Below are 26244 nucleotides of genomic sequence, written 5' to 3'. Positions count from 1 at the left end.
GGCCAGTTTTTCTCTCTGTCGCCCAGACGTGCAGAAAGGCTCCGGGTTCCTCTGAGGCGGCCTGGAAGAGACGCCCCCGGCCCCAGGCTGGCCGAGCAGAGCGGGTCCTGGGGTCTGTCCTGGAGGGCGGGCGGGTGTCAATGGGACATGCAGAAGAAGGGGCCCCCGCTTACCCTTGGTGTCTTTGCAGACATCCCGCCCAGGTACCCGTTCCCAGCGTTGCCGCCGCACTACGGGAGGCCGTACCCGTTCCTGCTGCAGCCCACGGCGGCCGCCGACGCCGACGGCCTGGCTCCCGACGTGCCACTGCAGGCCGATGGGCCCGAGCGCCTGGCGCTCTCACCCGAAGACAAGCCCCTCCGTCTGTCACCCTCCAAGATCCCCGAGCCGCTGCGGGAGGGCCCGGACACCGAGCCGCTGGTGGAGCGGGAGGTGAAGGCGGAGGTGGAGGACATGGACGAGGGCCCCGCCGAGCTGCCCTCCCTCGAGTCCCCGCTGCCGCCTGAGGATGCCATGGGCCCCTCGAGCCCCGTGGGGGGCTGCGGAGGCGGCCTGCTGGAGGCGCAGGCGCTGAGCGCCAGCGGGCAGGGTGCCGGGGAGCCCCCGGGAGGCCCGGACTTCGCCGAGGGGGCCGAAGCGCGGGCGGACTCTCCGGGCCGGACAGAAGCCTGCACAGCCGCCCCGGAGCTGGTGGCACGGCTGCCACCCGAGCCGCTGGTTGAGGCCAAGGAGGAGCCGGTGGAGGTGCCCGTGGCTGTGCCCATGGCCGTGGCTGTGGCAGAGGCAGTGCCCGAAGAGGGCCTGGCGCAGGTGGCCCAGAGCGAGCCCCGGCCTGGCCTGGGACTGGTGGACTGCGACGTGCCTGCCGGGGATGGCAAGGGCCTGAGCCGGGAAGCCCGGGAGGTGGCCCCTGTTCCCAGCAGCGCCTGCTTCCTGGAAGAGGCGGGCCCCAACCAGTTCCTGCCCGGCCTGGAGGACCCACTGGCCGGTATGAACGCCTTGGCGGCGGCCGCGGAGCTGCCCCAGGCCAGGCCTCTGCCCGCCCCGGGCCCTGGAGCCCAGGCCCTGGAGCAGCTGGAGGCAGCGCAGAGCCTCGTCCTGGAGCAGAGCTTCCTGCACGGCATCACCCTCCTGAGCGAGATCGCCGAGCTGGAGCTGGAGAAGAGGAGCCAGGAGGTGGGAGGTGAGCCACGCTGGCCGCGGGTTTCTGCGGGGTGCTGTTTTCATTTTAATGAGATTTTAAAACTTTGGAAAAGCACAGGATATGGTCTATTCGCATTCACTTTTTAAAAACTGTGGTAAAATCCACATAAAGTTTGCCATCTTAACTGTTTTGAAGTGTATGGTTCAGTCATGTTAGGTACATACACGTTTTGCAACGAATCTCTGGGTTTTTTACTGGTGAAATTTCTCCTCATTCTGTCACTGGTGAATTTCGTGTTAGCTAGGCTCTTTGGATTGCAAAGGACAGAAACTCTCATTTTAACTGACTTAGAAAAAGGCGGGGGAAATTTATTGGCTCATGGAGCCAAAGTACAGCAGTAATTGGGTGCTTAGTTTCAGGTATGGCTGGATCCAGGTGCTCAAACCAAGTCATCAGGAGTTTCTTTCCCTGCCCTTTCCTGTCTCTATCTCTCTCCCCTTGCTCCAGTTTTCTTTTTCTTGGCTTCATTCAGGGCAGGCCCGGTGTCCTCATGGGGGTCACCAATACTTCCTTCCAGGCCCATGGGTCTGCTCAGCTCAGCAGACTCCCAAAAGAGGCCACCTTACCCCTGGTGGCCCTGGCAAAGATGCTGAGATTCCTTCTCACTGAATGACTCAGGTTCATGCTTTTTTGTAGAAGCAAATCCTGCAACCCAGGAGATGGCATGGCTTGGACTGCTCAGGCGCCGCCCTTGACGGGGGTGTCACCTCTTGGGTGTAGGGAGGGGTGGTCATCAAAAGAGCACGGGTGTCTTCCACAGAAGGGGCAGTGAATTCTGGGCTGGACACAAAACCCCACTGTGCAACAGAGAAAATCAGGGTGCTCCAAGAAAGGGGTGAGAAAGGGGCCATGATGGGCACACCCCTCGGCACCCCTCACTTGCCCAGCTGCCAGCGGAGGGGCCCCGACGACAGCTGTGGAGAGAGAAGAATAGTGCCACCCGTGTGTGGTGTCTCCTAGGACTTTTTCTACACCGCACACGCTGCTCAAATTACGATCATTTTGTAAACAGAGTTCTGGAACGTGCACTTTTTACTTGGTACGTTCTTTCTTAAACATTTTCCAAAGTTGTGTGTCGTACGAGAAGTTTTTTGTGGGATACCTGGTTTTCTGCCCAGTGGTGGCCCTGGCCTTCGAGGGCCCGATCCTGGACGGTCAGGCATTTAGTGGGCTTTTTTTCTTTCTTTGGCTGCTGTTGATGACGTGATGGTTCCCCTTGAAGAAGAGCCTTTGCTCAGGCCTCTGACTTGCCCGGGGGTACCGCCCCGGGGGAGAACTGCTGGCTCACAGGGCCACGTTTTCGAGGCTTGCTCATCGTCGTGGTCAGATGGCCCTCGGGAGCTTGGACCAGGCCCCCCCCCCAGCCAGGGCGTCTGTTTTGTTGTGGTTCTAAGGTTCATTGTCTCTTTTCTCTCATTTAAATAGTTCAGTACAAAAAAACTTTTTTTTCAGCAGAAAATTAAAACTCTCTTGATCCTACCAATCGGCAGTGGGTTTTTGGTGGGGACGGCGGAGGGCCAGGGACATCAGGAGGGAGGAATGAGGGTGGGTCACCCACTTTGGGGGCCCTGCCTCCCCTTTTCACACCCTGGCCTCACATTCTGTTTAGGGGACCCACATACTGTTGCTCATCAAATCCTCGTTAGGCTCCTACTGTGTGCCCGGCACTGTGTTTGGCGCTGGGGCCTGGCAGTGAACCAGGCCGTCCATGTGCAGCCCTTGGCACTGTCAGGTGGTGGCAGGCGGGCAGTGGGAACTTGGGAAGGGGGCAGGGCAGAGATGGGAGGGTGGGCTCTTATAGGGGATGGCCAGGGAAGCCTTTCTTGATCAGGTGACCCGAAGAAGGTGAGACTTCTGGGGAAAACCATGCCAGGCTGAAGGAACAGCAGATGCAAAGGCCCTGTGGTGACAGCATGTGTGGCATATTGGAAGAAGAGCAAGGAGACCAGGGGCTGGAGCAGAGGGGGAGGGGGAAGTGGTGGTGAGCGGGTAACGGGGGTGGGGCAGGGTTGGATCCCTGGGAGCCCTTTACTTGGAGTGAAATGGACACCTGATATAGTAGAAGATGGTTTTGAGTTGGAGTGACAGGACTAGACTTAGATAGGGGCCTATGTGGGGAACTGAGGCAGGGTCTCGGGCGGGGGCCCGGGGTGGTGGGGGCGAGGTGCAGGTGGGGTTGGGTGGGCGTTGAGGTGGAGCCAGCAGGCTTTGCTGGTGGATGGATGTGGTGTGAGAGGATTCCGGGGTTGGGCCTGAGGCGCTGCAGACCAGATCTGGCAGTTTCTGCGGGGCGGTGGCAGGGACAGGTTTTGGGGGAAGAGCAGCAGCTGGGTTGGACCTGGAAGCTGGAGACGCCCTGTGGTGCCGCGCGGTGGATCCAGTGCTGGGGCTGCTTCTGGGCTGGAAAGTGCACCTGGAGGCGAGGTGTGCAGGGGTGTGACCCACAGTGACTGGGGGCGGGTCCTGGTGGCCTCTGCTCTTCCCAGCAGTCGCTGATGGAACTCTGAGCATCAGTCCCTGTGGTTTGCGTCCAGAACCGGGCAGTGAATGGCCCCCGTCACCCAGCAGGTCTGAGGCTCCTAGGCTGCTTGGAGCTTTGCCCACGGCTCACGCCATGTCCTGGGGCTGCCAGCGCCCCCTGTTCCCCCTCCTACCTGTGCGGCTGCCTCCAATTATGAGTGAGCCGGGGTGGCCCTCCTCCCGCGGCCCTGCCAGCCCTGCACCTCCGTGGCTGACGCCTGGCCCCACGGGGTCCGGGGTGCGTCTCGCTTCTGCGCTGGGAAAGCCACAAGGCTGCCGTATTAGTGAGCTAGGGCACGGCCTGGGGGCTTCAGTAACAGGATCATGTGGTCTCATGGTCCTGGAGGCTGGAAGCTCTGGATCAAGGTGTTGGCAGAGCTGGTTCCTTCGCAGGCCTGTGTCCTTGGCGTGTGGACTGTCACCTTCTCCCTACTTCACGCGGCCTTCCTGCTGTGGGTGTCTGTGTCCAGAGCTCCCCTTTTTATGAGGACACGGTCACACTGGATTATGGCCCACCCTAACCACGTCACTTGAACTGGATGACCTCTGTAAAGACTGTCTCCAAAGGAGGCCACCTTCTGAGGTCCCAGGGTTAGGACTTGGACATATGGATTTGGGTGGGCACAGTTCAACCATGGCAGCTGGCCTGGAGGTCACTTTGGCTGCCCTGGGCTGGCAGTCATGAGCGCCTCAGCAAGACCCGTTTGTTGGAAGATGAAGGAGGTGACAGAGCCGCACCTTGGTCCTCTCCTCCATGAGGGAGCAGCTCTCTCTTTATGGCTCGAAGGACCTTGAAGGGGGCGCAGTGGCCAGACAGCGTCAGTCTAATACCCATCCTTGGGAGCCGATGGAGTTCACTGCTTTGTGGCCTCTGTTTCTGGAAGGACGGAGATGAGCAAAACCAGCGACTCTCAACTGGCAGGGACACTTGGTTGTCACCGCTTGGGGGGATACTGCTGCCATCTAGTGGGTACAGGCCAGGATGCCGCGCAGCCTCCTAGCTGAGCCTGAATGACAGCCCGGAAAGCAGCGGGCACAGCGAGCGCACGGTGGCGAAGCCCTGATCCACGCGATGCACTGTGAAGGTTGATTTCGTGGAACTGTACACCTCGATGGTGGAGAATACACTATTTTCCTCGAGGACACGTGGAACCTTCACAAAATTGATCATATATTAGATCACAAAATATCAGTTAACAAATGAAAATGTTCAATGTTAACTTGGAGAGACTGTGGGGGACACAGGCTCTCAGGTACCACCACTGGGATGCTGGGATGCTGGGATGCTGGGATGCTGAGTTGCTGCAGCCTTTCCGAAGGGCAGGTGCAGCATTGTCAGAGATGGGCGCTCGTCCCTCTGTCACGCTGACCGCACGGGTGGGATTCTCCTAACACATATCTTGGCCGTGCGTGTGTCCGTCCACTAGAGAAATAATCAGAAACGACCTCAGTGCCACCCGGGGGGACTATTAAACTCAAACTCATCAGTGTGAGAGAATTGCATGCTGCTGCTATTAGGTTTGGCTGTATCAAATTGCTGATAGCCTTGTCTTTTTGACCTACAGAAATGGTGATTGTTTTTAAGACTAAAGCTAATATGAACGCAGTAGATCTTTGTCACGTGCTAAAATGAAGATATTAAGTAGGAAAAAAGCAAAGCGTGGTGTGGCACGTCGTGAGTGACACCATTTTTATACTTAGAAAGGTTGCCCATGTCCGTTATGTGTGTTTGAATGTGCGTAAATGTTTCTGGAACCATCTACAGAAACCGTCAGCTGTGGCCCCATCCAAGGAGGAGATGGCTCGTTTCTTCACACCTTTCTGTTTGCTTTGTGGTTTTTATCATATGTGCCTATTACTTTTTTACAGTTTACAAAACTTAACTTCGGGCTCTTTTTTTCTGATTACAAAAACCGTGCATGGTTCTCATGAAAAATTTTAAGGACAGATAAGCAAAAAGAGAGCCCTGCTCCTCGAGGGACCCTGTGCTGGCCTTGGGTGACCCTCCACAGGTTTGCTCTGCACTGGCAGACGTTGGAAGAGCAGGACCAGGCTGGCTAGCTGGCTGGCTGGCGCGCTCGCCTGTTCTTCTCACTTAGCGCGCTTTCAGCAGCTCGGAAAGGCTGCGGTCCAGGCAGCAGCCCACGAGGCCACGTGGCTGCGGGCAGGTCCTCAGCTCGCTCTGAGCCTCAGCGTCCTCCCCGTTTGAGGTCCAAGAGGGGGCTGGCTGTGATGCTCGTGCATCCTGCCCACCCAGGGAGCACGGGCTCACCCGTTTCCTGTCTGCAGGAGCCGAGCGAGGCCTGGCGGTGCGGCCCTCGCTGGAGAGCCTGCTGGCGGCCAGCAGCCACATGCTGAAGGAGGTGCTGGACAGCCCCTTCGTGGACCCGCTTAAGAACCTGCGGCTTCCGCGGGAGCTGAACCCCAACAAGAAGTACAGTTGGATGCAGAAGAAGGAGGAGCGGGTGAGGCCTTCTGGGCCCATCTCCTGCCTGTGGGGCAGGGGTGGGGGCGGGAGCCGGGGCAGGGTCCCCCTCCAGAGACGCCATCTTGCCTGGGTGTGGCTGGCTTTGGAGTCTAAGGGCCTGATCTGCATCCAGCTTCCTCTGCCGACTTACTGTGTGGTCCCGGGCAAGTCGTTTCCCCTCCCTGGGCCTCAGTTTATCCAATTGCTAAGGTGTCAAGAGCAGGTCCCACGGGGTGCAGCTTGGTGGACCGGGAAGAGCAGACCTGGCCGTGCCCCTTGCTGCCTGTGGGCCTTGGGTGAGTGGCCTCTCCTCTGAGCCCCACGTGTAACCGAGAGCTAACATGATAGCCCACGCAGCTCAGGCCGTGGTTATGGGCTAGCTCGGCCTTGACACAGCCTCGCAGGGCCGCTTTTGCGGTCCCCCTGTGCCACGAAGAGTCTGCATTTTGCCCAAGGCCACAGCTAGTGAGTGGCAGGAATGGGACTCAGGCTGGGCCCCCATCTTCACCAGGACGTCTTGCCACCCCCGTCTGAGGGAGTGGGTGCCTGGCGGCCGGGGCCAATGGCCGTCGGCCTCCTCACCCCCCTCTACCCCGCAGATGTACGCCATGAAGTCCTCCCTGGAAAACATGGACGCCATGGAGCTGGACTTCCGGATGCGGCTGGCAGAGGTCCAGCGGCAGTACAAGGAGAAGCAGCGGGAGCTGGTGAAGCTGCAGAGACGGCGCGATTCCGAGTGAGTCTGCACCCCGCTACCCCTGCGGGCCCCGGCCGGCGGTGATGAGGCCGTGGCGAGGCGGCACCCCCGCCGGGCTCTCATAGGCGCTGGCGCTCAGTAGGTCGGCAGTGCTAGGCCGTCAGAAGTGTGTGTGGACCCGAGTGACGTGTGCGCATCGTGTGTCCTCTCTCCGCGCCCCCTCCACCCCCCAGGTTCACAGCCAAGCGTGTGATTCTTTTTAAGGGACAGGCGCGAGGAACCCCATAGAAGCTTGGCACGCAGAGGCCCTGGCAGGCCACGGAAACGGACCCACGCCCTGAGCGCCCTGTCGCCCCCCCGCAAGAGAGGGAAGAGCCGCAACAGTAGCGGAAAGTAAGGCTGGCCCCTCGGCGGGTCGGGGACTGGCACAGAGCTCGGAGGGGAGGAGCGTGGCCCCTGTGGGGCCTGTGTCTGGGCGCCGGGGACCTCGAGTCCCTCAGGCTCTGACCCATCTGGATCGGTAGCTGTTAGGGAACACGGCGCACATGGCCCAGGCCAGGAAGGTGAGCCAGGTGTGGAACAGACAGGCACTTGTCCCCGTGCTGAGCGGGCTAATGACCCCAGCAAGGAAGGTTCCTGTGCTGTCACCCAAGCGCTTCGCCCATCTTCCTGCCATGTCTGCTTCCTCCACGGCTAGGGACTAATTCCTGCTCTGCTCCAGGCACCTCCTCCCTGCAGAGGGACCCACTGAGCTGCCAGCCCTGCTGGGACAGGCTCATACTTGTGCTGTCGCTTCGTTCCCTCCGGGCCAGACAGTGTCATTCCCGTCCTGGCTCGTCGTGCCAGAGCCTGCTTCTTGCCGCCGGGGCCACTTCCTTCATGCACTCTGGGGATGAGCTCCGTGGGTGGCAGCAGAAGCTACATGTGGTTTTCTTGAATGCTGGCTGGAATGAGAGCTTTTCCTCTAGGCTGGGCGTGGATCGGAAAGATGCTGTGCGCTCCCTAGGTGTTGGGGAGCAGCATGGGCTGCGGGAGGCCCAGCGAAGGAAGGGGGTTGGAATGGGCTTCAGCTTGGGACATCAGGGCGGGGTGGATGCTACGAGGCCCAGTGCTTGGCTTGAGGAAGCAGAGGGGCCACGGGCTACCTTCTAAAGGCACAGGAGAGGCTGTGGGCCAGCCACAGGTTTTCTCAGGAGAAGATGGCCCCAAGCGCCCCCACAGGATGTTCCTGACTGAGGAGAGGATGAGGGAAGGAAGAAATACCCATCACCAGCCATAGGAGGGGAGGGAAGCAGCTCCTGGAGAAGACAGCAGAGGCTGGGCTGCCAGCGAGCAGGCCCCCTGGTTAGGAGAGCGGACCCTAGCGGCGGTTGTGCTTCCTGCTTTCGAGTCCCAGGTCCGCCCCTCACTGTGACCTCGGCCAGGTGTTAGCTTTTCTGAGCCTGTTTCTTCCTCTGTAAAGAACAGCGTGTAGAACAAAGTGTCATTTTGTGGCTAAAATCTAAAGCACTAACACGGAGCAGGACACACAGTGAGTGCCACGTACGGATGGGCCAATTCTCCTCGCTTGGGAGGGCTGAGCTTAAAGCAGGCAGGAGAAACCTTTGAGCCGGGCCCACGTCCCACTGCCGTGCCCCCAAGGCTGCAGGAGACCGGCCAGTGGCTCCTTCAGAGAAGCCCTTGATCTGCATCCCCCTCATCCTGGCGCCTTTCCGTGGCATTTCTGATCCTTGTTCTTGGCACCTTTTGGTGAACAGGTTTCTAACCAAAGATGTGTGTGCGAGTGTGTGTGGAGGAGCACGAGAGAGAAAGAGGCCAGCAGAGACTGACTTGGAGTTCTTCTTTCACCTTCAACTCTTGTTCTGCCTCATTCACAAATATCCCACCATTCCAGCACCATAGTTTTGCAGGATACGTCTCCCTAGACTCGTCACTCTGTCATCACTGTGTGTGCTTGGACATCCAGAGCCCACCCTTCCGGGCCACGAGGGGCGACCCCTGCCCTCGAGGGCCGCCTGGCCGGGTGCTGACCAACGGTGCCTCTGGGTTTCAGGCTGAGCAGCAAGCCCCTGCTGACAGCGGATGACTACGAGCTGGGAGCAGGGATGAGGAAGAGACACAAGGGGCCCGAGGAGGAACATGATGGCCTCGTTGGGACGGGGAAAGCTAGGGGCAGGAGCCAGCCTTGGGATGAGCATGAAGCCTCGTCGGACTTCATGAGTCAGGTCAGTAACCCTGGCTCCCAGGTGTGCTGCCATTTTGGGGCGGAAGGTCTGTAGGGTGTGCCGGAGTTCGTGCGCCCTTTGCAGATCTGTTCGCCCCGCTGCTGCACAGAAACTGCGGACACGATTGCCTTAGTGCCAGAGTGACTCTTCAATCTTCCTTATTGTGCAGAGGGGGAAAGTCCAGAGGTCCAGAGGCGGTCTGACACTTGCCAAAGTAACACAGCCTCAGGTGGAGCTGAGACTGACAGCCATGTGCCCTGTGTGTGCTCTGACCCTGTGCTGAAGCTCAGCAGAGGGAGTGCAAGTTCTTAACCAAATGATGTGATCACTCTCTTGTTTGCTGCTGTAATTGTTTAATGGGCGGCTTCACCATTCTGCCAGTGTAAGAAACAGTGGCTTGGTGCCATTGTAGTTTCCTCTGTGAACTCTCCAGGGGTCGAGGGGTAAGAGCCAAGTTCTGGATTTTTCTTATTTCTGCAGAGCACTGAAATCATCCACTTAAGGCCCTTGTTTCTAAACATGAGGGTCCCTTGTCATTCCTCCCTGTACAGCCCTGTGCGAGGGGGCTGTTTTGGTTGATCTGGCCACCAGCGGCACACACTCACCCAGGGAGACTGGATCTGGGGTGGGCGGGAAGAGAGCCAGTGTGTACGTCAGGATCCTCTCTACTCAAATCGTGAAGGATGCTTTTGTTGTTGCTTAAATGACACTCTCCCAACTTTTTCCTCCTTATGCAATGTTACCTGATTAAAGAAAATAGAGAGAAAACGTTCAGACGAGGGGCATTAACGCCTTTGAAACCGCACATCTCACTTCCCCGGCAAATGACTGCCGCTGACGAGAGACATGCGGGCAGGAATTTAATCTGTGAAATCTCTGGTGGTTCTCCCTGCGTCAGCCATGCCAGGCACACTCGAGGCGTTTTCTTGGCAGCTTCGGCCCACGGAGCTGGACGGGCTGACTTAGGCTGTGCCGCAGTCTCCCTGCCATGTTTTAGATGGTTGAGATAAGCCGATAAGCAGAGCTGTGATCTGGGTTTCCCGCCTGGGTTCCCCGCCTCCCTCTGCCCTCAGTCTGGCTGCCTTCTCCTGCTCATCAGCGTTGCGGCTGGTTTAAAGTGCTTCCCCAGGAGGCACCAGATGGCACCGGATGGCCAGAGCCGGGATGCCAGTGCCTGCGAGCACTGTAACCAGAGTCCCGGCTATTTGAGTGCGTCATGCGCCTTATCTCGGTGCATCTTCAGAATGGCCCTGGGATGCCCCCGCGTAACCACCCCCATTTTACAGAGTGGAAGAACTGAGGCTGCAAGGAGTTAAGCAACTTGCCCGAAGCCCCTGAGGCAGGAGGAGGAGGAGGAGGAGGAGGATTGGGGCCCAGGCTCCTCCGAGCTCCTGCGCCCAAACCCGCCATCCTCTTCTGCCCCATGTCTTAACCCGTGACTTCCCCACTTTCCCCTGCAGCTCAAGATCAAGAAGAAGAAGATGGCCAGCGACCAGGAGCAGCTGGCCAGCAAGCTGGACAAGGCCCTGTCCCTCACCAAGCAGGACAAGCTCAAGTCGCCCTTCAAGTTCTCGGACAGTTCTGGGGGGAAGGGGAAGCCAAGCGGGGGCTGCGGCAGGTACCTGACGCCCTATGACAGCCTGCTGGGCAAGGACAGGAAGGCGCTGGCCAAGGGCCTCGGCCTGTCTCTCAAGGCCTCCAGAGAAGGTAAACCCAAAAGGGCCGCCAAAGCCCGGAAGATGGAGGCCGGGTTCAAGGCCAGAGGCCAGCCCAAGTCGGCCCACTCCCCGTTCGCCTCGGAAGTGAGCAGCTACTCCTACAGTAAGTAGCGGACGCCGCACCGCCTCGGGGCCGCTTCTCTTCTCCCTTTTCCCGCCTCTTTCTCTCAGGGCGTCGACGGTCTGTCTTTTCACCGCTTCCGGGGCTCCAGGCCGGAAGTGGGTTGAGGGCGGGGCGCTTGAAGTGGAAGTGCCTATGATTGGTGGGCGCTGTGCCGGACGGGCGCCTGTGATTGGTGGGCCCCGTGATCGGCAGGTGGGAGCGGAAGTCCTCTTGGCCTCTCATGCCGTCCTTCCGTTTGTTGGCCGGAAAGCCACCGTGCGGAGGCCTTACGCCACCGAGTTTTCGGCTGCTCGGCCCAGAGCAGCCGCCGGTGACCATAGAGATGACGCGGCCTCCCCTGCCCACAGGCGGCTCTCCGTCGTGGGGCCGAGAGTTAGTGAAGGTGGCGTCCGTGGGGCTCGGGCTCTGCGGGCCGTGTCTATGTGACAGCTCTCCCGGTGGCTACTGGTGGTGTTCCCGAGGGTGGGTCCTGCCGCGGCGGACGCGGGCTGCGCGCCGCTCGGACCGCGGGGCACGCAGCTGTCGAGCCCGCGAGACGTCCCGGCCGGGCGTCCTGGGGGACCCTGGAGCTCCTCCGCGGGACTCGGGGTGTGTGGTTTCCCTGCCCCGGGCAGCCTGGGATCCCCTCACCGCCTCTCCCGGGCTCTGGTTGCCCTGAGCCCCTCCCTGGCCTGTAACGGGGTCTCAGTAAGTATTTGTGGGCGGCACCCCGAATGCCCAGGACGGAGGGCCAGGAGGGCTGCCTGGCTCCTGGCTCGTGTCCGCGGGGTCGGTGCTGGGGGACCCCAGGCCGTGGCTGGGGGGGGGAGCGCTTTTTCGTTGGTGACTGCCCGGATCTGTGGGCCTTGGGCCTTTGACTTGGCTCTGCCTGGCTTATGGAGGGGAGTTTGAATGTCAAGGGCGAGAAATAGCCGCGTTTGATGTTATAACAAAGTGTTCTCTTAAGGAAGGAAAATAAAGGTTTTATGATCTTGGGGTTGGGATGGCATCATTTGCCGCCCAGGGTTGTCAGCTCGAAGTGGGCTCACGTCGGTACAGAGCTGGAGGTGGCACCTGCCACCAGATTAAGCTTCTGCTGTTGTTTTTTAGAAACAGTTGATGTTTCTGGTTGCCCTGGACCAGAGAGTCTCCAGGGCTGATGCTCAGGAGGTCGTGGGTCAAGCAGCTCCTCTCTGCCTCCTTTGCTAAGAACACGTGTAGTTGCCATAACTTCTGTGGTCCTCCGATTCGGATGTTGTGATGTGAACAGCGCTGCCCAGGCCCCTGGCCACTGTGGGCGAGTTTCAGAGACTTGGAGCTCCGAAGAAGGAGGCAAGGGCTTTGCTCTCTTCCTCTCTGCTCACTTTGGAATAACGAAGAGTGAGTGAGGAAGATTGCTGGTTCTTTGATCTTTCGAGGGAGAGTGGTCCATGAATGTGGCCTGGTTGGTTGCTGGAAGAATCCTCCGTTCCTTCACTTACAAGTGGATGTGGATGGAGCATAGCCCTGGGTTAGAGGTGTAAACTCTGTCCCTGAGGTCTTCTGGTTGCCCTGAGTCGGCGAGTCCACTGCAACAGATGTGTGCACTCAAGAAGCAGTGTTCACGTTCCTGAAACTCTCCTGTCTAGGTGTGAGAAGTGAGTTAACGTTGCACCGAGGAGGTCAGAAGGCCTGTCTGCAACTAGATGTTGGATTTGATATGCAGCTGGCTGTTGAGACAGTTCCTCTCTTTATGTGTTATATTGGCTTTTGTGCAATTTTAGGCAAATGAGTGTATGGTCACTAAAAGGTCAGTGTTTCTTAACAGAGAGCCGCTGTGCCTGCAGGAGGTGGGAGGAGAGAACGCTGCGCCTTGCTTTTTCACTTCAGGTTGTAGGGGTGGGGTGGCCTGCCTGATGGCTTCTTAGGGGAGGCCAAGTTGGTCATCATCACCCATGGGTGTATCCAGTATGGGATGTGGTTTTGGGAGGGACTGGATGGAGCACATGGGAGGGAGAGCTGTGGTGAGGGGATGGGCAGGGGCTCGTCCTTGTCCTTGTCCTACTCAGAGTTGCCAGGCCATCCTGCAACTGGGCTTGCGGTTGGACTGGGAATCACAGATGTTGGAGGAGGCAGCCAGTGCCCCCGCCCCGTGTAGTTTCTCTTGGACTTGGAGATGGCAGGCGCTGCTGGGGCTGTAGCTGCATCCGCTCACGTTCCTTGTGTTGAGAGCAGGTCCCGGATCAAGGGATTATACTCTTTGGCTTCGGAGCCTTTTGTTCCCACGAAATCCTACTTGACAGGCCTCTATGTAAAACGGATGAAAATGGTGTCTGTTTGGGGTGCGGTTGGCAGGGGCCAGAGCTGTGCCCACTGGACACCCCCAGTCCTCAAAGCCAGTCGGCCCTCTCCCAGGAGAGCTTGGAACCCTCGGCCTCGCCTGAGTAAGAAGGCCTGAGACTTGTCGGAGGCCGGCAGCGGGGTGCTGGTAGCTGGTCTCTGAGCCCTGAGTTGTCACGTCATTTGTGTGTCCTTGGTGTAGCTGCTCTCCCTGTGGTCTGTTTCAAACTGCCAGCGTGAAGTCGTTGAGCGGGGCCTTGGAAGGAGGTGTGCCGTGGTGTGTCTGCACTCGCCAGCCCAGCACACCACTGGGGTTCCGGGGCAGAAGCGTTTGAACGGAGCCCTTCCCCTCCTGGGCCTTGTCTCTGCCCAGAAGGAGCCCCTGGGCTGGGTGCAGTTCCGTGGGATAGCCGGGACCTCTGTGAGCAGGGGAGAGACCTTCCTGCGAATGAGGCTCCTCTCTCCCCAGGGCCTGCAAAGGCTGTTCACTGAGGGGGCCGTACGGTGGGTGACACTGGCAGCAGCCGGCCTAGAAGGGGCCTTGGTCTAAGCCCACGAACGACGGGCTGTGTGATGCTCGGAGGCCCAGGCTGGAGAGCTGGAGGTGGTGTACCAGCTTGTTCCGTGGCCAGCAGGCCGCTGGACCTCTCTGTTCTGGCACGTACCAGGCTGTTCTCACAGCCTCTGGGATAAGGACAGAAAGACCCCAGCCCTTCCCTCCCCTGCCTCTGCGACTTATCTTTATCGCAAACTGCTTTGACTGCAGATACCGACTCAGAGGAAGAGGAAGAATTCCTGAAGGATGAGTGGCCTGCCCAAGGCCCCTCCAGCTCCAAGCTGACATCTTCCATCCTGTGTGGCCTGGTGGCCAAGAGCAGCAAGCCGGCGGGGGGCCCCAAGCTGAGCAAGAGGGGCCTGGCGGCCGCCCGGACTCTGAAAGCCAAGCCGGCTGCCGGCAGGAAGCAGCCGTTTGGCTTGCTGCTTCCCGAGCTCGAGGCCCGCTCCTCCTTCAGCGATTCTTCGGAGGACTCGTTTGACCAAGGTTACTAGCTCCAAACACAAAATACCTTCCGTGTTTTATAGCGCGAGAGTGAGTGCGAGCGAGAGAGCGAGAGCGAGCGAGAGCACAGAGAGATGGCCGTGCTGCGGTGGCCCTCGGGGTGGCCTCGGCCGCGCCATCTCGGTTCTTGGCAGCGTAGCCTGCTATCGGCCTAAGGCTTTTTATCCTTGTTGATCTGTACCTGTATCATTGTGATAATATCACCGGCTAGCTCTTTTTGAGCTTTTATACGGACTGTTTTAGTCTCCACTTTCCTCCACTCTGCCCTCCGCCCCACCCCACGTCTCGCCCCTCTGCCCTGGACCGCAGGCCTGGGCCGGGTGCCCTCGGCAGGGCCTCCCGAGGGACGCTTTGTAAAGGGGGTTCTGTCGTGTGGGCGTGTGACTTGATGTTTGTACCGCGATTTTGGTAATGCCAAGCTTTATTAAACATACCGAGTTCATTTTTAACTAAACCCGTGTGCCTTGTCTCTCTTGCTGTGTCCTTACTAGATGTTAGGTGCCGCTTCCCCGTTGTTCCTCCCCTCCCCCGCTCACCCCAGACGGGAGAGATGGAATAATGCAGTCTGCGCTTTCCTCTATTATTCAAATATCCCTGGGAGCTGTTGGCATGCTTTTCATTTCTCAGGTTTAAAGTCAGCTGCTTTCACCTCCAGCTTCATCCTTTTTTTTTTAAGCTGCTTGTTTGTCTTTTTTTTTTTTCCCTTTAAAGCTCTGTATTGTTACGCAACAGTGGTTTGGAAATATTTACAGACACTTGTTTTCTAACACCTGTTTCTGTTTTGAAGGGCGTGTAGGCAGTGCAGGGTCAAGGCCATTGGCTGTCCCCAGGTTTTCTTGTGAAATTTGACAGTGGGGGCTTATTGCCCTGTCCAGGGGCAAAGCACGGCCCTTTGGAGAGGGCCCTGGCCTGTGGCCTGGTCTGCTCTCAGCTCAGGTCGGGGTCGGCTCAGTGACCCCTGCGAGCATCCTGGTTCTGACGCTCTGGCGTCACAGTTGGACTTCTGAGCTTAGAGGTGTGGGAGCCCACCAGGCCCTCCAGTCACAAATGTCCCGGTTTAGGGTTTGCTCCAGGGATCCCAGAGCCTGGATAGCAGCACCCCACTCAGAGCCCAGGCCCCGATCGCCCCCAGCGAGGCCTGGGCATGTCAGGGCCAGGGCCAGCCTGGGTGGGAACGCTGCCCCCATTCTAGCCGAAATCTTGAGTCCCGGTCTGCCTCTTCCTCGAACATCTCCCTTCCTGATCAGCCAAGATCCATGTTGGGTGACCCAGGAGATGGCGCAGCGGCGGCCCGGTGCCCTCGGCACTGACGTTCTCCTGAGCTCCTGCCCCGCCTGAGCAAATGCAATCTGGGCCGAGGAGAGAGGCCACTAGCTCGCCACGCAGCCTCATTTTCCCAGGCCTCCCCAGCCTGGGCCTCTGTGGATGAGTCTGGCTGGTGCACCACACCCCACTCCCTGCCCCTCCCCGGGCTGGACCCCCATGCCCCCTTCCTCTTAAAACTAGAGTTCTAGCTTCCAGGTTTTTGAGCTCTCTTGTCCCAGCTCAGACCCCATAGAGAAGCAGGCAGCCCTCAGATCTCTTAGGAAGGAGACATTTGCCCAGAGGGAGCAGGGGCCCCTCAGACCAGGGTGAGACGCAGCAGTGGACCGAGCTCAGATAGCAGGAGTGGAGGGGTGTGGGGAGGCGCCCCCGCTACACAGACCGTTGGTCAGGTCTTGAAAGGGATATTTGGGTAATAGGGCCTTACTGACAGCTGATACTAAAACACCTAATTGGCTTGGCTTTTCTAGTGTGTCTGCTTTCTCCTCCCAGCAGCTTGACCATACCTTCACCCTTGACCCCTACCCATGATGCTTTGAATGTCTGTTTTGGTCTCTTGCATTTGCTCTCACGCTGCACTCTGGACGCAAAGCGAAGGCTGGGAGTAGGGCAGACGGCGCAGCGGGTCACTGAGCTTGGGTCCGAGCCTGGCTCGTTGCTCCGTAGGTAGGCAAAACCCTTTTCTTTGTGTCCCCTCTGCACCTCCCGTCCTCGGGGTTTGCCCCCATCGGCTATGGCAGCAGCGGATCGCTTGGGCATTTATGGATCAGGTTTTGGAAAACCAAACCAAGTTCCAGCAGCCACCCCCACATGCTGAGCCAAGAGTTTTTTGATAAAAACGTTTTTCTGCGTTTCCTTGGGTCTCTTTGTTGGGACTTTTTCTCTGCCTGCCCTTGGCAGGCTCTGTTGCCTCAGGTGTGGACAGCTCCAGAAAGGCTTTCTTGGTCCTGAGACCCCCTTCTGCTCCCCTTGCCCCGCAGACCTGGCTTGAGCAGACCGGCCCCCCCGGGGAGGCAGCCAGGGCAGGCTAGTCGGGCTCGCGGGAGCGGGAGAGGGGGGTCCCGGGAGCCCAAGATAATTGGCGTCTCTTGTGTGCAGAGCACACCTGGTTTTCGGCTTTGGCTGTCCAAACCCTCTTCCATCTCAAGGTGCTGGGTTTGGGCTGCTCCGGGCTTTCTGGGATCTGAAGTCGACCTTCCGGGCAGCCGGAAACCCGGAGCAGCCCTCCTCTGCTGGACCCTGCCGGTGGAGAATCCTTCTGGATGGGAGAGAGTTCTGGAGTCTCCACACCTGAGCAGCCCAGGAAGGATGTTTCTAGAAGGGAAGGCTGGCCACCCCGTCCCGTGCCCCCACCCCAGCCAGCCCCTGCCCGCCACCCTGCTCAAATTGGCCAACCCCGGGGGGGCCTGCGTGGGGGACCCAGGCGCTGTGAAAGTCTGCCTACCCTTAGCCTGCTTTGCCGCTGTGGCCCACTGGGGCGGAGACAGAACCATGTGACGTCCGCACTGTGAATGGATCGCAAGTGTGCACTGCCTGCCGCCTGCCTGCCCCGCCCCGCCGGCCTCCATCCTGCTTCATCCGTCACTCTGCTCTGGGAGCGGGCTCAGTCTCTCCCCCCTTAACCCACCTCCTCTCTCTCTCTGCCTCCTTCCTCTCTCGACGCCCCGCGGGGATTCCTTAAGCTCATCACCGCCTCCCTCGCCAAGGGTCACTCAGATATGTGGGTGGACAGAGAACCTCTGCCCTCACTGGCACCCCCTGGGCCACCCCTTTTGGCTGCTGGTGGCTCTCCAGCCAGCAGGCAGCGTGGGGTGTTGGCAGGAGAACGTGGACTTGGCTGTCTGTCTGCCCTCTCCTCCCCGTGGCCCCCAAACAGGGTCCAGAGGGGAGATGGCTCCCCGTCTCTCCCTCCCCGCTCTGCTTGCTAGACAGGCGTCTCCAGCCTCGCTGGGGCCTGCCCTTGGCCACCGGCGCTCTGTGTAGACAGGTTCCTTCGGGCGGGTGTCCCTCAGTGGCTCCTTGGCCGTGGTGTCTCGGCCAGAGTCGGCCCAGATGCTCTCCTGCCTGCTCATCCTGGGAGGGTCAGAAGCAAGCTTGTGCTTCCAGTCTCTCGCCTTGGTGGAGGGTGGCGTTCTCCCTGCCCTCTGCCGCTCGGCCCACTTCTGTCTCAGTGGTCTGCGCCGGGCTCAGGCTGCAGGTGCAGGCGGCAGGGCTGCTTCCTGGGGAGAGGCATGGCTCTTTGTCAAGCGGAGAGGCAGGCAGGGGCTTCTTTAGGGTCTCTTTCCATGAGCCCATGGGCGACAAGACGGCCAGCCAGCCTTGGGGCCGAGTCCTGTGCTGCTGCCCCAGTGCCTGACCAGGCCAGTCCCGTCCCTGGTCTCCTGGTGCAGAGCCGCCTGACCCAGCTGCTCCCCCGGGGTCAGGAAGCACAGGCAGCTTGTGGCTCCCTCAGCGGTGGGGACAGTACAATTTCTTGTTGCAGGACGGGGTGGCCCCGTTTCTGTTGGATCCTCTTTGCGCCTGCAAAGCGCTTTCTCCTACCTACATGTGATCCTGTTTGGACCCCACCCCAAGATGCGTGGGTGGCTGGGACGGCCACCCCGTGCTGCAGATGAGAAAATACGGGCTCAGAGAGGGCCAGGGATTTGCCCTAGGCTTCCCAGCCTGGGTGGGAGTCAACTTTGGACCCCAGAGTCTGCTCAGGGCTTCAACTGTGGGTTCTCCCCCACCCCACCCCCAAAGAGACCAAACTCCACCTTCTCCTGCCACCCCTAGGCCTCCAGCTGGTGAAAGTGCCCCCAGGTGCCTGTGCCCGGAACCCCAGGCTGAGCCCCTTTCCACTCCTCCCTCGCCTCCTCTCTCCTCTCCTCTCCTGCCTCCCTCCTCAGCCTTCATGTTGTACGTTGGGGCGTGTGTGCGCGTGCGTGAGGCCGTGGAGAGCGCTGTCTCCAGTCCTTGTCAGTGTGTCTGTCCCCCTCCCCACAGCACAGGTGCATGTTGGTGTTCCCCGTACGGAAACCCACTCTGATTCCCAAAGCCGCTATCCACCTCTGGGCTGTTGAGGATGCCCACGGCTTGGGCTCGCTTTGATGGGGGCACTGGGCCGTGGGGGGCCTCGTGGGCTGGTTCTGGATCCACCCGCAGCTGGTGAGGAGTGAGGAGCTAGGCTGGAGCTGTGGCAGCCCCTCTGGTGCTCCGGCTGAGTGGGGGGCGGTGGGGGGCCGTCCACCCCAGGCCAAGGCTCTGATTCGCCCCCTGTTTTCTGCACGCCAGATGAGAGCTCCGAGGAGGACGAGGAGGATGAGCTGGAGGAGGAGGAAGAGGCCGGTGGCGGCTATAGGCTGGGGGCCCGGGAGCGGGCCCTGTCGCCAGGCCTGGAGGAGAGCGGGCTGGGTCTGCTGGCCCGCTTTGCAGCCAGCGCCCTCCCCAGCCCCACGGTGGGGCCGGCCCTGTCGGTGGTGCAGCTGGAGGCCAAGCAGAAGGCCCGGAAGAAGGAGGAGCGGCAGAGCCTGATGGGTGAGTACCGGCTGGTGGGCTGCAGAGGCGTGGGTACCACTACCCAGTGCAGGTGAGGACCCTCTGGCTCGGCGAACGATAGGAGCAGTGCTGGGGGCTGGTGGAGCCCTGCCTCTTGGGCCAGCCCCATCCTGAGCATCCAGGGCTGCTGGTAATGTGGGCCTGGTCTGCTGTTCCCCAGGGGGTCTCCAGAGCCCTGCAGAGTGACCGTCACTGTCCATGCTCCCGGCAAACACGGCCTGGCCCCTGTTTCAGGTGCCCGCTGTCGGGCAGTTCTTGGAGGCAGAGAGACCTCAGCTCAGCACCGCAGGGGCTGGGGGGCCCAAGGGAGGCTGGTGACACCCAGGCTGATGCCTGAGAGAGAACGAGGAGGAGCTGGCCGAGCCTCTGTGGGAGAAACAGGTGCAGGCTGAGGGGACGGGCCTTGCAAAGGAGGCAGGGGAGGCTCTTTGCAGTTGGGGCGTTAGAGTGGGTGCGTTTGGTGAGCTGGGGGGGCCCAGATGGGGCAGGCCTCATGGACCTGCGTTGGGGCCTGGAGGAGGTCGTTGGTGGGGGTGGTGCCAGGGCTGTGTCCTTCTGATGGGCACACGGAGGCCGCAGGCACTGACACTCCAGCGAGAGGCTCACGTCCTGCTGGCCCCGCCTCCTTCCTCTCTCCATCTCCAGTCATATCCCTGCCTTCTTGGGACAGACAGACACCTCCAGACCCTCTCCTGGGCCCATCCCCCTTCTCACCAGGCCAGGTGTCCCCCTGTGGACCCAGCCCACCTGCACTGGGGTTGGCGTTCAAGGCTGCACTGTCCCGCATGTGTTCAGGGCGTGAGCTCACCTGGCCTCAGTGGAGGCCTCGCGTAGCTCCTCCGGCCTCCCTGCTCATCCCCTCGTGCCCTTTGTTGAGCCTCAGGTGCCCGTGAGGGCCCTCCTGGCATGTGGCTGGCACAGGGAAGACGGGCCCTGTGGTGCTGCCCTGCCGCCCCCCCGGGCCTCCCCCGTGCCTCTGGCTTCCCGCACTCTGCAGGCTCCAGGGCGTCCTGCAACCCCATCTCTGGGGCAGCCTCCCTCTCCCTGCACCCACCCCAGCCTCCCGGCCCTGGCCCTGCCTCCTTCCTCTCCCTTCTCCCTCCCTCTCCCTGCCGTGTCCTCCCTCGGGCCTGGCCTTCCCCTGGGCTTGCTCCTCTCCGGTCTTCTTTACATGGAAGCAGCTGGAGAGCTTTTCCTCCATGCTCAAGCTTGATCTGGCTGCTTCTCTGCCTAGAACCCTGGACTGGCTCCCCATTGCCCTCCGGCCAACTTCCACCTGGCTGACCCTCCTCCCTCAGGTGTGCTGACCACACAGTATCGTCCTGGCCACAGTCCCCAGCCCCGCGCCTGATGCACCGGCTTTGCTGCAGCATTCAGGCTTCTGCGCTTGCCCCAGGCGTCCGTTTCATCCAGAGTGTCAGAGGCACTGGCAGAGCGTTCAGATTATCCTCTTTCTCTATTTTTAATGTCTGAGGGGTTTGGCGTGACGCGTCCTTTGTCATTGCTGATATAGATGATTTGTTTCTCCTCTTCTTGATCAGTCTGGCTCGAAGTTATTGCTTTCATTGATTTCTGCTCTTTCTCTCCTTCCTTCTGTTCACTTTGGATGTCATTTCCAACACTTCGCATTTCTTCAGGTGCAAGCTTAGGTCATCAACTTGGGACCTTCTTTTTTTCTAGAGATGTTTACAGCTACGAACCTGTCTCGAAACACTGCTTTACTTGCATCTCACACATTTTTGTTATGTTGTCATATTTTCTTATTATTCAGTTCAAAATTTGAAATATATTTTAATTGGTATTAAATAGTAGTCACTCTAGCTTTCTTGCTTATCTTTTGCATCTTCCTCCATCCATTTACTCTCATTTTACCTTTGTCTTCAGATTTAAAGTCAGTCTTTTGTAGACAGCTTATATTTGGGTCGTTTTTTTTAATCCTTTTTGAAATCTCTGTCTTTCATTGGAGTGTTTAATCTATTAATATTTAATGTAACTATTGCTATGGTTGGATTTGAATCTACCCTTTTTATAAAGTAACAGCTTTGCTGAGACATAATTTCCACACCATAAAGTTCACCCCTTTAGAGTATATAATTAGGTGGTTTTTGTTGTCTTCACCGAGTTGTGCAACCATCATCACTGTCTCATTTCAGAGCATTTTCTTCACCCCGGAAAGTAACCCGGTACCCGTTCCCTTGAAGCCCAGCCCTAGGCAACCACCACTTTCTGTCTCTTGGGATCTCCCTCTTCCGGACGGTTCATGCCAGTGAAATCCATACACTGTGGCCTTTTGTGTCTGGCTTCCTTCACTTAGTGTAATTGTTTGGAGGTTCCTCCGTGTTGTAACGTGTCTCCTTACTTCATTCCTTTTTGTTTAAATAGACCTGTTGTTTAGAGCAGTTTTAGGTTCACAGCAAAGTGGAGAGGAAGATGCAGAGATTTCCCGTATACTCACTGCCCCCGCACGTCCATAGCCCCCCATCAGCAGCAGTCCCCACCGAGTGGTGCCTTTGTTATAGTTGGTGAACCTACACTGACACATCCTTATCGCCCAGATCCATTGTTTACCTTAGGGTTTGCTCTTGGTGTTGGACATTCTGTGGGTTTGGACAAATGTATAATGGTGTGTGTCCACCATCTCAGCATCATCCAGAGTAGTTTCACTGCCCTGAAAGTCCCCTGTGCCCACCTGTTCATCTCCCTGCCCCCAACCCCTGGCAACCACGAATCGTTTACTGTCTCCACAGTTGTGCTTTTTCCAGAATGTCATAGAGCTGGAATCACACAGGATGTCGCCTTTCCAGATTGGCTCCTTTCACTTAGTCATATGCACGTAAGGTTCCTCCGTGTCTTTTCATGGCTTGATAGCTCATTTCTTTTTAGGGCTGAGTAATATTCCACTGTCTGCATGGACTGCAATTCATTTATCCATTCATCTACTTTAGGACACTGAGGCCATCTTGTTTTGGCAGTTGGCAGTTTTGGCAGTTTCCAGGTTTTGGCAGTTTTGACTAAAGCCACCATCAACATCTGTGCACAGGTTTTTGCGTGGACACAAGTTTTCAGCTCCTCTGAGTAAATACCAGGGAGGGCGATGGCTGGGTCATATGGTAAGAGTGTACTTCGTTTTGTAAGAAACCGCCAAACTGCCTTCCAAAGTGGCTGTGCCATTTTGCATCCCCACCAGCAGCCAATGAGAATTCCTGTTCCTCCACATCCCCGCCAGCATTTGGTGTTAGTGTTTGGACGTTAACCATTCTCAGGAGTGTGTAGTAGTATTTCACTGTGGTTGTAATTTGCATTTCCCTAATGGCATATGATGTGGAGCGTCTTTTCATCTGCCTGTTTGCCATCTGTATATCTTCTTTGATAAAGTGTCTGTTAAGGTTTTAGGCTCATTTTCCAATCGGATTATTTATTTTCCTAACGTTGTTTTAATTATATATTTTAGGTAACGGTCCTTTATCAGATGTGTCTTTTCAAAATATTTTCTCCCATTCTATGGCTTGTTTTTTTATTCTCTTGAACGTGTCTTTCACAAAGCAGGAATTTTTTATTTTAATGAAGTCCAGCTTATCAGTTCTTTCTTTCATGGATCACGCCTTTGGTGTCGTGTCTCAGATTTCACTGCCAAACCCAACCAAGTTCATCGAGATTTTCTTCAATGTAGCTAGGAGTTTTATAGTTTTGCATTTTACATTCAGGCCTGTGATCCATTTCGAGTTAATTTTTGTGAAGAGTGTAAGATCTGTTTCTGGATTCTTTTTTTTTGTTTTGCATGTGGATGTCCAATGGTTTTAGCACTGTTTGTTGAAAAGACTGTCTTTTCTCTGTTGTATTGGCTTTACTCCTTTGTCGAAGGTCAATTGACTATATTTATGGGAGTCTATTTCTAGACTCTCTTTGGTTCCATTGATCTATTTGTCTCTTCTTTTGCCCATACCTCACTGTCTTAACTCCTGTAGCTTTGTTGTAAGTCTTGAACTCAGGTGCTGCCCTTCTTCTGACTCTGTTCTTCTCCCTTGGTACTGAGTTGACTATTCTGTCTTTCGCCTGTCCGTGTAAACTTTATAGTTAGCATGTTAACATCTGCAAAATAACGGGCTGGGATTTTGATTGGGATTGCATCAAATCTCTAGATCAAGTTGGGAGGAATTGACCTCTTGACAATATCGTCTTCCTATCCGTGAACATGGAACATCTTCGATTTCTTTCAACAATTTTGTAGTTTTTCCTTGTATAGATCTTGTACATATTTTGTTACATTCAATCTAAGTATTTAATTTTCCAGACTGCTAATGTAAATGGTATTGTGTGTTTAATTTCAAATTCCAACTTGTTCATTGCTAATAGGTAGGAAAGTGACTGACTTTTGTGTATTAATCTTGTATTATGCAACCTTGCTATAATCACGTCTTAGTTCCAGGAGATTTTTTTTTTGGCAGTTTTTTTTTCTTTTTTGATAATCATGTCATCTGTGAACAAAGTTTTATTTTTTCCTTCTCCAATCAGTGTACCTTTTATTTCCTTTTCTTGTCTTCTTGCATTAGCTAGGACTTCCAGTGTGATGTTGAAAAGCATCGATGAGAGGGGGTGCCCTTGCCTTGTTCCTGATCTAAGTTTCTCACGTATTCTCACAAGTATGATGTTGGCTGTAGGTTTTTTGCAGATATTCTTTATAAAGTTGGGGAAGTTCCCTCCTCTATTCCCGGTTTAGTGAGAGTTTTCATCATGAATGGATATTGGATTTCGTCAAATGCTTTTTCTGCATCTATTGCTGTGATCATGTGGTTTTTCTTCTTTAGCCTGTGGGTTACATTAATTGGTTTTTGAATGTCAAGCCAGCCTTGCATACCTGAGATAAATCCCACTTGGTTGTGGTTCTGTAGTTCTTTTCCTACATTGTTGGGTTTGATTTGCTAATGTTTTGTTGAAGATTTTTGCATCTGTGTTCGTGAGAGATACTGTTCCCTAGTTTTCTTTTCTTGGAGTGTCTTTGTCTGGTTTTGGTTTTAGGGTAATGCTGGCCTCATCGAATGACTTAGAAAGTATTATCTCTTCTTCTGTCTTTTGAAACAGATTGTAGAGGATTAGGATAATTTCTTCCTTAAAATATTTGGTCAAATTCACCAGTGAACTCACCTAGGCCTGGCACTTTCTGTTTTAGAAGGTTATTAATTATTGATTTAGATATAGGCTCTTTCAGATTGTCTATTTTTTCTCGCATGACTTTGTTCCTTTTTATGGCTAAATAATATTCCATTTTATGGGTTTACCACATAGTATCTACTTTTTTTGGTTTTTTTTTCGTGCTTTGGGGCTATCATGAATGACGCTGCTGTGAGCTTTCATGTACACGTTTTTGTGTGGACATGTTTTCAGTTCTCCTGGGTACAAATCTAGGAGTAAAATTGCTGGGTCATTTGCAAACTTTATGTATAACTTTTTAAGGAACTGCCAGGCTTTTCCAAAGTGGACTGCACTGTTTTATATTCCCACCAGCAGTGTATAAGGGTTCCAATTTCTCCACATCCTCGCCAATACTTGTGATCTTTTTCATGATAGCCATCCTAGTGGGTATGAGTGGTATCTATCTCATTATGGTTTTGATTTACATTTCTTTAATAACAAATGACGTTGAGCATCCTTTCGTATGCTTAGAATTCATTTGTATGCTGTTTTAGGAGAACTGTCTATTTAAATCCTTTATGCATTTTTTTAATTGGGTTATTTGTCTTTTTGTTGTTGAGTGAGAGTTCTTTATGTGTTTTGGCTATAACTCTCTTATCAGATTCATGGTTTGCAAGTATTTTCTCCCATTCTGGAGTTGTCTCTTCTCTTTCTTGATAGTATTGTTTGAAACAAAAGTTTTAAATTTTGATGAAGTCCAATTTATCTATTTCTTCTGAAAGGTTGGCACCTGAGCTAACAACTGTTGCCAATCTTCTTTTTTCCCCCCCTCTTTCTGCTCTTTCTCCCCAAATCCCCCCAGTACATAGTTGTATATTCTAGTTGTGGGTCCTTCTAGTTGTGGCATGTGGGATACCGCCTCAGTGTGACCTGACGAGTGGTGCCATGTCTCCACCCAGGATCCAAACCAGCAAAACCCTGGGCCGCCGTAATGGAGCACGCAAATTTAACCACTCGGCCATGGGGCTGGCCCCTCTCCTAAGAGTTTTATAGTTTGGGACTTTTTTAGGTCTATGACCCATTTTGAGTTAGTTTTTCTGTATGGTGTGGTGTGTTTTCCATGTGGAGATCCAGTTGTCCCAGTATCATGTTGAAAGTCTGTTCTTTCCCCATTGAATGCTTTTGGTGCCCTTGTGAAAAATCAATTGAACGCAAATATGAAGGATTATTTCTGGACCCTCAGATCTATTCCATTGATCTATTTGTCTCTTCTTACGCCACTACCACATTGTCTTGATTACGATAGGAATTATCATAGGAAGCTTTGAAAATGGGAAGTACGAGTCCGCCATCTTTGTTCTTTTTCAAGATGGGCTTGGTGCTTCAGAGTCCCTTCCGTTTCCATGTGGATTTTAGGATCAGCTTGTCAGTTTCTGCAAAAAAGCCAACTGGGATTCTGGCAGGAATTATGTTGAACTGGTAGATCATATTGGGGAGTATTGGCATCTTATAACAATCTAAGTTTTTCAATCCATGATCATGGGATATCTTTCCATTTATTTGGGTCTTTAATTTCTTTCAACACTGTTGTAGCTTTCACTGTCCAAGTCTTGCACTTCTTTTGTTAAATTTACTCCTAAGTATTTTTTTTTTATGCCATTGTAAATGGAATTCTCTTCTTTTTATTTTTGGAGTGTTCATTGCCAGTATATAGAAATACAGTTGATTTTTGTATGTTTATCTTGTATCCTGCGACCTTGCTGAACTCGTTTATTAGTTCTAATAGGTTTTGGTAAATTCTTAGGATTTTCTGTAATGCAAGGTCATGTCATCTGCAAATAGAGATAGTTTTACTTATTCCTTTCCAATGTGTATACGTTTTATTTCTTTTTCTTGCCTCGTTACCCTGACTAACCTCTCCCATACAATGTTGAGTAGAAG

The 26244-nt window shown here is 55.5% G+C and overlaps 1 protein-coding gene across 1 annotated transcript in view; it reads left to right on the top strand.

Annotated features, from left to right (window-relative positions):
- TNRC18 (trinucleotide repeat containing 18) overlaps window positions 1–26244 on the top strand; it is an 83949-nt gene that overhangs the window by 35957 nt on the left and 21748 nt on the right. Inside the window, exons 12-19 of the mRNA XM_046665464.1 lie at window positions 191–1183; window positions 6014–6189; window positions 6791–6927; window positions 7153–7281; window positions 8942–9113; window positions 10574–10934; window positions 14020–14295; window positions 18910–19152. Of these exons, the coding sequence (XP_046521420.1) occupies window positions 191–1183; window positions 6014–6189; window positions 6791–6927; window positions 7153–7281; window positions 8942–9113; window positions 10574–10934; window positions 14020–14295; window positions 18910–19152 (2487 nt within the window). The remainder of the gene's footprint in view (window positions 1–190; window positions 1184–6013; window positions 6190–6790; window positions 6928–7152; window positions 7282–8941; window positions 9114–10573; window positions 10935–14019; window positions 14296–18909; window positions 19153–26244) is intronic.

The sequence above is a fragment of the Equus quagga genome, chromosome 7, assembly GCF_021613505.1.
Source record: "Equus quagga isolate Etosha38 chromosome 7, UCLA_HA_Equagga_1.0, whole genome shotgun sequence".
Taxonomy (NCBI): domain Eukaryota; kingdom Metazoa; phylum Chordata; class Mammalia; order Perissodactyla; family Equidae; genus Equus; species Equus quagga.
Note: the sequence above shows the minus strand (reverse complement) of the source record. Positions and strands in the feature narration are given on the sequence as shown.